Source organism: Melanerpes formicivorus, unplaced genomic scaffold, assembly GCF_026170545.1.
Source record: "Melanerpes formicivorus ecotype bairdi unplaced genomic scaffold, bMelFor1.0.p_v2 SCAF_24, whole genome shotgun sequence".
Taxonomy (NCBI): domain Eukaryota; kingdom Metazoa; phylum Chordata; class Aves; order Piciformes; family Picidae; genus Melanerpes; species Melanerpes formicivorus.
Genome location: NW_027142376.1, coordinates 4532278 through 4544373, shown reverse-complemented (window position 1 = coordinate 4544373; position 12096 = coordinate 4532278). Strand labels below are relative to the sequence as shown.

The window sequence follows — 12096 nt, the reverse complement described above, 5'->3', positions numbered from 1 at the left end:
GTCCTTCTATAAATACATTAATAGCAAGAGGAAGGGCAAGGACAACCTCCACTCCTTGGTGGACACGGAGGGGAACGTTGTAACAAAGGACGAGGAAAAGGCAGAGATACTTAACACCTTCTTTGCCTCAATGACTGAATGTCTTCCAGACAGCTGACCTGCAGAGCTGGCAGAAGGAGCCAGGGAGCAGCACAGTTTTCCTCTGTTCCAGAATGGGGTAGTTGGTGATCTGCTCAGCCACTGGGATCCCCACAAGTCCATGGGACCGGATGGGATCCATCCTAGGGTGCTGAGAGAGCTGGCAGAGGAGCTGGCCAAGCCACTCTCCATCATTTTTCAGCAGTCCTGGCTCACTGGAGATGTCCAGAGGACTGGAAGCTGGCCAACGTTGTGCCCATCCACAAGAAGGGCCGGTTGGATGAGCCAGGGAATTATAGGCCTGTCAGCCTGACCTCAGTGCCAGGCAAGATTATGGAATAGGTCATCCTGAGTGCAATCACACAGCACTTACAGGATGGCCAAGGGATCAGGCCCAGCCAGCATGGTTTTAGGAAGGGCAGGTCCTGCCTGACCAACCTGATCTCTTTCTATGATCAGGTGACCTGCCTGGTGGATGTGGGGAGGCCTGTGGTTGTAGTCTACCTGGACTTCAGCAAGAAGGCTGAGGGAGCTGGGGCTGCTTAGCCTGGAGAAGAGGAGACTCAGGGGTGACCTCATTGCTCTCTACAACTACCTGAAGGGGGGTTGTGGACAGGCAGAGGTTGGTCTCTTCTCCCAGGCAGCCAGCACCAGAACAAGAGGACACAGTCTCCGGCTGCACCAGGGGAGGTTCAGGCTGGAGGTCAGGAGGAAGTTTTACACAGAGAGAGTGATTGCCCATTGGAATGGACTGCCTGGGGAGGTGGTGGAGTCACCATCACTGGGGATGTTCAGGGGGAGATTTGACAGGGTGCTTGGTTGCATGGGTTAGTTGATTAGGTGGTGTTGGATGGTAGGTTGAACATGATGATCTTTGAAGGTCTCTTCCAACCTGGTCTTGTCTGGTTCGGTTCTGTTCTGTTGTATTCTGTTCTGTTCTATTCTATCAACAAAGCTGGGGAGGGGTTTGGAGCACAGCCCTGTGAGGAGAGGCTGAGGGAGCTGGGGTTGCTTAGCCTGGAGAAGAGGAGGCTCAGGAGAGACTTTCTTGCTCTCTATAACTACCTGAAGGGAGGTTGTAGCCAGCTGGAGGTTGGTCTCTTCTCCCAGGCAACCAGCACCAGAACAAGAGGACACAGTCTCAAGCTGTGCCAGGGGAGGTTTAGGCTGGATATGAGGAAGGAATTCTTCATAGAAAGAGAGATTGGCCATTGGAATGTGCTGCCCAGGGAGGTGGTGGCGTCACTGTCCCTGGAGGTGTTCTGAAGAGGGGATTGGACGTGGCGCTTGGTGCCATGGTCTAGTCATGATGTCTGTGGTGACAGGTTGGACTCGATCTTTGAGGTCTCTTCCAACCTTGGTGATACCGTGTGATACCATGTTGTCCTGAAATACATTTCACAGAGTCACAGAATGTGAGGGGTTGGAAGAGACCTCAAAAGATCATTCAATCCAACCCCCCTGCCATAAGCAGGAGCACCTAGAGCAAGTCTCACAGGAATGTGTCCAGGTGGGTTTTGAATGTCTTCAGAGAGGGAAACCCAACAACCCTGCTGGGAAGCCTGTTGGCAGTGTTCTGTCACCCTCATGGTGAAAAATTTCTTTCTCATGTTTCCATAGAACTTCCTATGCCTCATCTTCCACTGTTGCCCCTTCTGCTGTCATTGGGCATCACCCAGCAGAGCCTGGCTCCATTCTTGTGGCACTCACCCTGCATGTCTTTATCAACATGAATGAGGTCGTAAACATTAATGAGGTCCAAATCATAACTTCAGTTTCCTTGGGTGGACTATCAAATAGTTGCCACTCAATAAGGAATCGATTTCAGCATTGTGACTGAAGTTCATTCCAAGCTCCTGAATCTTCTTTTCTTAGAAGATACCAATTTGTTGGCAGTTTGCTGCAGTTGATCAGAGGATTGTATTTTTTCTAAGTTGATATCAAAATTAATGAATTTTAAAAGCCACTTGGCCAAAGATGCAGCTTCAGAGATGAGAGATGCCTTCAGAATTCATCTGTAGTGTCTTAGTGTCTATTTCAGTCCTGTGGTTAAGTAAAGGCAGAGGCAGTTCTTAAGTGTCCAGCAACAAGGACAGGCTACTGGGATGTGGCAATCTGAAAGTCCTGAGAGCCTCCATCTTTACAGAAGTCTGTGTGACTTACTCTCTGGGAATAGCAGTAGTTTAAACAATACTTTGCTCTCGGATACAGTACTGCAGAATTTTCCTTGGAAGAGATGCCTCTGGGTGTTCTTAGTGTTACAGTTCTTAGGAGTTATGTTTTTGAAGGTGTGATATTCTGTATTTTCAACTTGTGAACAGTGAAACATAGTGCTGGCATAATGGTTTCAATTGCTTGTCTAGACATTGCACTTCATATTTGGAAAACCATGTAGCCTAAGGTGTTTTGTTGTGGAGGTGTTAGTGGATTTTTTTCCCTTCAAAATAATTTAGCAAATAGTGTGGGGTTATTGCGTTTGTCGATAGTGATCTGCATAAGCTGCTGCTTGTTGTGTAACATAGGAGAGGCTGAGCTTCAACAGCTGTGGAAATGCAGTATTCATTATTAATCTGCCTGTATCAGCTATCACTAAGGGGTATGGCAGTGTAACATTTGGTTTTGGTGGCTTGCAAGTTTTCATGATCAAGGGAAATTACTAAATAGCTTTGCTCAGAGCCATTGTACTATAAGCCATGAGCAATGAAGAATCATGGAATGGTTTGGGTTGGAAGAGACCTCCGGAGGTCATCTAGTCCAATGCCTCTGAAGTCACCAAGGACATTCTCCATTAGATCAGGTTGTCTGAAGCCCTGTCAAGCCTGACCTTGGATATTTTTAAGGATGGGGCCTCAACTACCTCCCTAGGCAAGCTGTTTGGTGTTCCACCACTCTCATGATAAGGAACTTCCTAATGTCCACCCTCAATCTAATTTCAAACCACTGCCCCTTGTCCTGTCACTACAGGCCTTGGTAAACAGTCCCTTTCCAGCCTTCTTGTAGGCACCATTCAGGTACTGGAACACACCCAGAATTGTCTTTCTGGTTATGATGGACATAGGTGTCTCTCTCCTGGATAGGTATTTGTGGTTCACTGCTTTTATTAGTGGAATGGTGCAACTTTGGAGAAAGTAGAGAGAGGCAGCAGCCTAGGATGTGCAAAAGAGATTCTGCATAAGGAGTAGAGGGAGTTAGCAGAAGTAGCAGCAGTAGGAGGAGGATTATCAGAGGGTGTAGAGCAGCTTTTCTGTCCTCCTGGTAAATCCCCATCACCATCTCCTGATTACTTCCAAAGGAAAAGTGTGCAGGTGACTACTTCAAAGTCTTCTGTAGAAGTTCTTTTCCATACCCTTTCAGCATGTAATAGAAAGATTTGTGTGGCTCATCCCAAGAGATAGCGAGCGTTGACTCAGGTGGTGAATAAAGGAGTGCTGACAGTGAGCTACATAGTAGGAACTTACAGGAAGTGATTAGTGGTTCATCAGATGATGTTCAGTTTTTGTTTCAGCTCTTGGAAAACGTTCTTAATAACTCTTTAAAGTCATGATTATTCTTAAATTCTCTGGGTTTGTGTGTGCTGTTCTTTTGATAAATACAAGCTCCTGCAATGTGTAGTGATTTGTGTATCTTTTAGTTGCTACCAGTGAAGTCTAAGATTCCTCTTAACATTTGCATTTCTGTGAGTAGGAAATACTATATCCATTTGTAAATTGATTTATTATGTGAAGTTCTATGTCAGTTCTGAAAACATTTCTAGTTTGAGTAGAGGGGGAAAATAATTTTTTTGAGGGGACTGTACACTCTGTGAACACGTTTGCTCTGACAGCACACCGTTTTCAGTGTCCTCCTGACCCTCTTTCTCTCTGCAGGTCAAGGTTGCAATCCTTAAATACATCGAGACTCTTGTACAGCAGATGGACCCCGGAGATTTTGTAAACTCAAGTGAAACTAGGTTAGCAGTGTCTCGAATCATCACCTGGACCACAGAGCCGAAGAGCTCAGATGTTAGAAAGGTATGCTTGGCTTCCAATTGCAGTAGGTTCCAAGTCTTCTGACACACCACAGAAGCTATCATTTCTTGCTTAAAAAACAAACCAAAATAAGTGTCTTTAAAAATAAACGGATTTTTTAATTGATAAAACATACCTCTGTATTCTTCTTGGCAAACACACCTCATTTGTCTGCAGCAAGTATTGGAAGTGACAGGATGCCACTTTGCCAAATATTGCATATTTAAGTAAAATTAGCACATCCGAAACCTCTCCATGAGGCCTGTATTTTCATGTATGTTAATATGTTGAGGTTATCTTCCATAGTGCACGGAATGACTTTGTTTCAAGCACTGTCTGATATTGAAATCTGTTCAATGAGCATTTTCCATGCAGTTTAAATTCAGAGACCTCTTCCTGTGGTTCTGATAGTGCAGGAATGGTTTTGTAGCAAACTCAGTTCAGTCTCTGTTGGATCTTCAGCCCTCTCTTTAACAATAGCTCAGCAAATACTTGTTGATGCTTAGACAGAAAATCTGTGCTTTTATAAGGTATGAAAGGTATACTGCCTTTTCAGTGCAAAACTCCCCTTTACACAGAACTACTGTGAGCAGTCATTAGGTGAGAGCTGGGTTAGATCTACCAGAGATACAGAGTAACCATGAGAAACGGACAAATTACTCCTTCCAATTACAGAAACCAGAATCTTTCCATTTTGTTGGCATTTTGATGTTCTGATTGTCACCAGCCATTCTGTCTTAGCTGCCATTACCAGCTTGCTAACACTTTTTCAGTGCTAAATAAGCATATTTATCTTATAGCTGACAACTAACTCTTCTGTTTCTTTGCTTATTTCTGCAGTTTGAAGAGTTGCAACAATCTTTTTTTTTTTTAGATTCTTTTTGAAGTTATGGTTTGAGTTTGGGTAACTTCATCATTTGAAGTAGGTAGTATGAAGGGAACAAAATTAAAAGTAGCTTCCATGACTTCTTGATACCTGGAATGTGTTCAGTGTGCACTAAAAGCACGTAGGAGAGTTTATATTGCAGAGAGCATTTCTGTCTTTCATTTCTTGCATAATTTTATGAGTACAAAAAAAGTAATAGGTTATATCCTATGGACTGCTCTTGCCTAGTACCATGTTCAAGTGCTATGTGTAAGACCATAAAACAGGAGAAGAACTGAAGCAGCACTATCTTCTGAATCAGTAAAGGTTTAGTACTGAGGCACGTGGCAAGCTGTCTTACCTCATGCTCCATATCTCTAATAAGCATTTTTATGTCAATAAGTAACTGAATCACGGAAAGATTTGCTAGTGAGCTAAATCATGTGGAACCTTAATTACACAAAGTTTTCTCATTTTATTTTTCCTTCCCCTAACACAACTATTAGAGGCAACTAGCTGCCAAGAGCCTTTAGTAGCTCTTTAAAACAAAATTTCACTAGTATGTAGTCAAAAGAATTACTCTGACATAAAATGTTTTGTTCTCCTAACAGGGCTTCCAGCCTGCTATCCACAAGCTTCTTTATTTATAAGCATACAGCATTTAGTGTGGTTTCTTTAAAACGATCTTGCCAAGTATACTTCTGTGTGATTGATGGCTCTGGGGTTGGTTTTTAGGTTTGTTTTGTTCTTTGGTAAATCATTTCCATTACTAAGTAGTACAAAAAATCCTTTGTTATTTCATTAGTCTGAAATCGGGCACACTCCTGGTGCAGTTCACTGACATGGGACTTCCTTTTGCGTGGTCAAACTCTGTGTTGCAGAGCTTAGATTTATTCCAAGGTTAGAATTCTCTTGGAAAGAATTGGAGTGTTCTTAAACTTCTAAGAGTGGAGCAACCCAAAAAATAAGACTTTTAAAGCTGCTATCTCTATGACTGGACTAGTGAGAGCTTGTGCTGAGAAGGAAAACCTCCAAATACTCTGAAATGCTGCCTTTTTTGTTTCCCCTTTGTGAAGGGAGAAAGAGAAAGCAGATGGTTGAATAGTTGAAAACCTTGTGTGAGCAAATATCCATTTGGATACTTTAGGTTGAGCTTTATTCTGGGCAGATGTGATGGTACCAGTTTCTTTCCTAAGGTGACCTTGGACTGCCTGCTGTGTTGTTTTATGAGTGTCTTAAATATGCACAGAGGTTCAGAGTGGAGACAGTGGTAACTCCTGAGCCCTTGCTCAGGTACTGGATTTGTTTTGGTTTGCTTTGTGTCAGTTTCAAGATAAACTGTGGCTATCTAACATGCTAGCATTTTTGGCACTAAACTTCATACTGACATGTGTACTGGTATGTGTGCTCATACCTTGGCCTTCCACTTCTAATTGGAAAATGCTACAGTTCATTGCTCTGGAAGCAAAAATAGGGGAATAAATGTCTAAAAGAATTTTCTAAACAACTGCCTTGAAGTATATGGCTGCTTAAGGAAGCTGTCTGTTGTTCATGCCTACCGTGAAGCACTGGTTCTCTCCAGTGTACAGCAGACCTTGATAGTGAGCTGTATAACCTAGCCATACTTGGTTAATATTGGGATCAGAGCTTTGTACTACAAAGAAGCTATTAAGCTGTTCTGGAGAACTTAATCTCTAGCCCTTCATTGCACATGTTAGTTTAGCTGCTATGCTGACAGGATTGTTAGTGAATATTCAGCAAAGTGCAGACACTACCAAGTCGTGTACCAAGTGTTGCTTTACTAGAGGGAACCCAACCATAGTGTAACTTACTGTGTTGCTTTGTCAGGAAAGAGATTAGTTTTTGATCAGATAAAAAGTACATAGTAACACGTGCTGTAGGATGAGAATAACATTGATGAGCTGCTGAAATGGACATCTACATCTATTAGGCTATGAACTCCAGTACTTTACAGTTTTTATGATATGTTGACAGCTAAATCATTCCTCACGTTGCTTGCCTGTCATCTGAAATGATCACGCAAGCAGAGTGGGAAGATGGAGAAAGGTTGATGAACTAGTTTGGCCATATGATAAGTTACAAAGAATATTAAATGCTGTGATCACAACTCAAAATCAAGCCTGTGTCGTTCAGATGATCTGCTTGTTTGTTTTGGGGAGGTTCTTTTTCTTTCATTGTTTTTGTTTTGTTTTGTTTTTTAATTTCTAAAGTGCTAAGTGTGTTCATAATCCGTCTGTAATTACCACTTCCAGGAACAGGAATTGCAGACTTGTTCCTGCCTGGTGTCTTCCATTCTTCTTTTCAAATCTGTTCAATGTGCCAAACTCAGTAAAAGTACTGAAGGAATTTACAAAATGGCTTTTAAGAAGTAAGGACCTGTGCTTAGGGGTGTGAATAGCACACTTCTGCCAGACTGATCATTAAAATGATTGTGTAAAGTGTAATCTCATTGTTTTATGCCTGGATTTATGAAGCTCTGAACTTTCAGCTTTCCAACAGATGCAGACTGGGTTTGTTCACATCTGTTAACATCTTTCTTTAAGCTTAATCAAGACTTAAGTTGCATTTTGTGATTACCACTCATTATAGCATCCCTTGCTGATACAATTTCTTTAGCAACTGTCTTCAATCCGTTTTCTTCTTCCAGGCTGCACAGTCAGTGCTGATTTCCCTTTTTGAACTCAATACTCCAGAGTTTACGATGCTATTGGGTGCTTTACCAAAAACATTTCAGGATGGAGCCACAAAGCTTCTCCATAATCATCTCCGTAACACAGGCAACAGTGGTCAGGTATCTACACTTCTTATTCTTGCTGAAGTTATTGGTGTTTTGAACTCAAACTGAAATTTAGTAGATACTTGTGAGACAAAGAAAGTTAGTGGTGGGGAGAGAACCCAAATCAAGTGTAGAATTCTGTCCCAGTAGCAGATATCACTTTATAGAATGGCTTTTCTTTTTCCACCAAAGAATGGTAATTTCTATGTTGCTTCCAAGTGACTTAATAAGTTTGAATGTATTTTTAAAGAGTAGTTTATCTTTACTCATTTCGGTGTTATACCTCATTGAAGTTACTAGTAATTGGCTAGCTAGTCCAAGAGATTAAATAGAAGCTCTTTGAATACATCTGGGCAATAGAAAGTTAATACAGTAATAAGTTGAAAGGGAAGCTGAAGTACTACTTTTCGCCTCTCCTCCTCCAGGGATCGATGGGAAGTCCTCTAACAAGACCTACTCCACGTTCCCCAGCAAGTTGGTCAAGTCCTCTCACTTCCCCAACCAATACATCACAGAACACTTTGTCACCAAGGTAATGTATGCTTGCCACTACAGTTCTGTGTCTAGGGCTTCACCCCACGTTATCCAAAACTGTAACCCCACCAGCAAAAGCCTGGAGTGAATTTTGCATTGAGAGATCCTGAAAAAGAATCCCTCCCTTCTTCCCTGGAGTGCAGTGCAGTGAACTGCTGGCTTCCCTCAAGGCTCTGACGATGGCCAGGGCTTACACAAAGTGGGAAGGGCTGCAGCCCTGTTATGGGTTTAGGACCCATAGGTGGACGCAGCATATTGCACACTTGAGTTCATCCCATTGTGCTGCATCTCCCAGTATGAAGGGAGCTCACAGTCTGTTCTCCCTCTTTTCCTCCCTGCTCTCTTCTCCCAGCGCAACACCACTCTTATCCCTGTGGTTCCTGGGGCAGTTTACGCTTTCTGCAGCGTTGGGCAGGCTTAGCTCTTGCTACAGAATTTCTGCCTGGTGCAGGGGGGCAGAGAGGCCTGATCCAGCCTTGGTATGGAAGTGAGGCCTGCTGAGGCTGGGGGTGTAGGTTTTTGGAAGGTTTTGGCCTGGTAGGCCCAGGTGAGCCTAATTTGTGTATATATTATTTTTCCCTGAATGCTTGTTGTGTTTCTGTATATACTTGTAAACAGCATTTGCATTTAACCTCCAGTTAGTGCATTGAGTGCTTTTTATTTTACCCCTTTCTGTCCTTTTGGCCTGGGCAGCTGATGGCCCAAACTGAGGACAGGCACTTTGAACTGAAAATAGATTAGCAGGACAAGGAACTAAATGTTCATCTCTAGCAAGTGTTAGGTCAGCTGGGCCATCAAATCGGACTTGATGTTGGCTAGACACAAACAGCAGTGATGCATAAATGTGCTGGTCTGCAGCTTTGTGGTACCAATGTTGCCAGCAAAGCAGTCTTCATAACTTTGCTTTTACCAATCCACTTCCTGTGGAAACTGTTGAGTTCTATTGGTCCTCCTTATTCTGGAACGTCTTTAAGAAGGAAAGAATGGTATAAGGATCCCAGTTTCATACCCATCAGAGTGAAAAGGAGCAGACAGAGTTTGTTTCTTTGGACCGGCAGTGCTGTGTTCATAGCCTTTCCCTTGGTTAGCTACTCCCCAGCTTTCTCTCAGTGGTATCGCACCTACTAAGATCACACAGTATCACCAAGGTTGGAAGAGACTTCAAAGATCATTGAGTCCAACCTGTCACCACAGACCTCATGACTAGACCATGGCACCAAGTGCCACATCCAGTCCCCTCTTGAACGCCTCCAGGGATGGTGACTCCACCACCTCCCTGGGCAGCCTATTCCAGTGACGAACGACTCTCTCAGTGAAGAACTTTCTCCTCACCTCGAGCCTAAACTTCCCCTGGCACAGCTTGAGACTGTGTCCTCTTGTTCTGGTGCTGGTTGCCAGAGAGAAGAGTCCAACCCCTTCCTGTCTACAACCACTTTTCAGGTAGTTGTAGAGGGCAATGAGGTCACCTCTGAGCCTCCTCTTCTCCAGGCTAAACAAGCCCAGCTCCCTCAGCCTCTCCTCATAGGGCTGTGCTCAAGACCTCTCCCCAGCCTTGTTGCCCTTCTCTGGACACATTTAAGTGTCTCGATGTCCTTCCTAAACTGAGGGGCCCAGAACTGGACACAGTACTGTAACACACATCTGTTATGAGGACAGCCACTTTTCTGCCTTAATTGGTTTCCAGAAAGAAAAAAAATCAACTATTTTATCAGTATGTCTTGACTTTCTTTAACTCTGTGCTTATGTTAATTAAAAATAAATTCTGAATTCCTATGTCTTTCTCTGTGGCCCACAGTGCATTTGACTATGACACTGAAAATATGAATTCTGAAGAGATTTACAGCTCTCTGCGTGGAGTTAGTGAAGCCATCCAGAATTTCAGTTTTCGTAGTCAGGAAGATATGAATGAGCCTGTGAAACGAGAGTCCAAGAAAGATGATGGTGATTTGGTGAGTACTTCAACTCAGTGCAGCTTGGCACTGGCACACCAAGCCAACCATTGGCCCATTACACAAAGCCAAATGCCTCTTCCAGTAGGTTCATATGTTACAACTTCTGAAATGGGATGTTTCTCCTAATTACTTCAGAGCTTCAGGAATGGATGTTCTACACTTTGAACCACACTTTGGAATAAGTGCTTGTTCTAAGTAGCACTAGCTATTTATTTATTGAAACTGCTAGCAATTTAAAAACAGGTCATGTTGCAAAACAACTGGAGTTCAGTTTTTGAGAGGTCTGAAGTAACTATTCATTATTTTCCAAAGTTTTTCTTCTATTCTGTACAAATCCTGTGGGGTTATCAGTGCTACCTACAGTGTTTTAAACTTCTGTTTGCATGGAACTTTTTCTTTCAGATGTGTTGAGCTTGAAAAATACCCTTAAATGTGTTTTAAATTACTTAGCATCAAAGTTGTGAGATACAGTACAGAAAAAGGTCTATACAGTCCAAATAATTAATGAAGTAGCAACAGTTGGGAGTGTTTTAAAGAAAGGGAAGTTTAAGGAACTGTTTCTAAGATTCCTTATTAGATGGCTAGTTGGAATACTTGAGATTTGTAATATTTTTGAAACTTGTGTGATTTTATTATATCTAGATGAGATAATGTAGTCAGTTGCAAAGGGTGTAATTCATAGTCTCTCATGAGGTTTCTCTTCCTGCAGATTTGCAGTGCTTCTGGCATAGTTGACCTACGAGCAGGAAGCGGTGTGAGCGATACAGGCCGAACAGCTCTCGATAACAAAACATCGTTACTCAACACAATGCCTCCCCACTCTTCGCCACGCTCACGAGATTATAACCCATACAATTACTCTGATGGTATCAGCTCATTTAATAAGTCTGCTTTGAAAGAAGCCATGTTTGATGATGATGCAGAGCAGTTTCCCGATGGTAAGCTTCAGAGTGTGTTCTGTGTGCTGGAAGGTAAATGGTGAGATTTTTCTGTCTTGAGGTGGAGTTTCTGAATGTGTTGTTAGCAATACACGTATCACCAGTGCCACTCCTTCGAGAGGTTTTACAAATACTGAGTGGGGAACTACTGGTTAGTATTCTTTTGAGTGACATGGTTATGCTACTTGCCATTTGTAGAAATTAAGATAAAAAATGAGATGAATACTGAACAATGTTGTATACCTCTGGTAGCACATCCTGTAGCAGCATTGCCCATGTAAATTTACTTGAAAATAGTATTTACAATGAGGAAGTAAAACTGTATCAAGCCAGTTTGGAAGTTAGGTGAAAGGCTAAGTATTTTTTTGGTAATATATTTGCATTTGAAACATGACATTGGCACTTTCTATTGACTAAACATTCTCTTGAAAACAAAGCAAAGCAACCCAGCTTTAAGCAGGAAGGTTGCTCATTTAGCCCATCTAAATCTTGGAACTTGGTCTGTTGTTTTGTAAGCTTCTAGAGCTGCTTTTTAGGATTTCTCAGTGTTATCTTGGGAAGATTGCAAAGTGTCACTACTGTCATTATTTTAAAATGTAGTAGGTGGCTTCCATAGTCTGCTTTCCATTTTTGTTGATGTTTCACTTGTAGTTACAGATGAAAATCAGACTTTAAGTAAAGAAATTTCTTAATATTGAGGGACAAATGAACTTTCTCTCTTCTGGCTCTTTTGCTTCTGTCATACAGCAAGATGTGTTATAGAAACCTTCAATTTAATCAAAAGTAGAATCCAGAGACATCTCATAATGACTACTGTCTGGGTTTAACAGCCTTGGTTTGCTTCCATTTTCAGTTCTTTCATTTT

At 42.3% G+C, this 12096-nt stretch overlaps 1 protein-coding gene across 40 annotated transcripts in view; it reads left to right on the top strand.

The window, feature by feature from the left end:
- The window catches only part of CLASP2 (cytoplasmic linker associated protein 2), a 152324-nt gene that overhangs the window by 130955 nt on the left and 9273 nt on the right, over positions 1-12096 (top strand). For all 40 annotated transcript variants that reach the window (XM_068152665.1, XM_068152649.1, XM_068152646.1 and 37 more), the window contains 5 exons: positions 4005-4148; positions 7679-7822; positions 8233-8339; positions 10137-10290; positions 11003-11231. In XM_068152665.1, coding sequence (XP_068008766.1) covers positions 4005-4148; positions 7679-7822; positions 8233-8339; positions 10137-10290; positions 11003-11231 — 778 coding nt within the window. The remainder of the gene's footprint in view (positions 1-4004; positions 4149-7678; positions 7823-8232; positions 8340-10136; positions 10291-11002; positions 11232-12096) is intronic.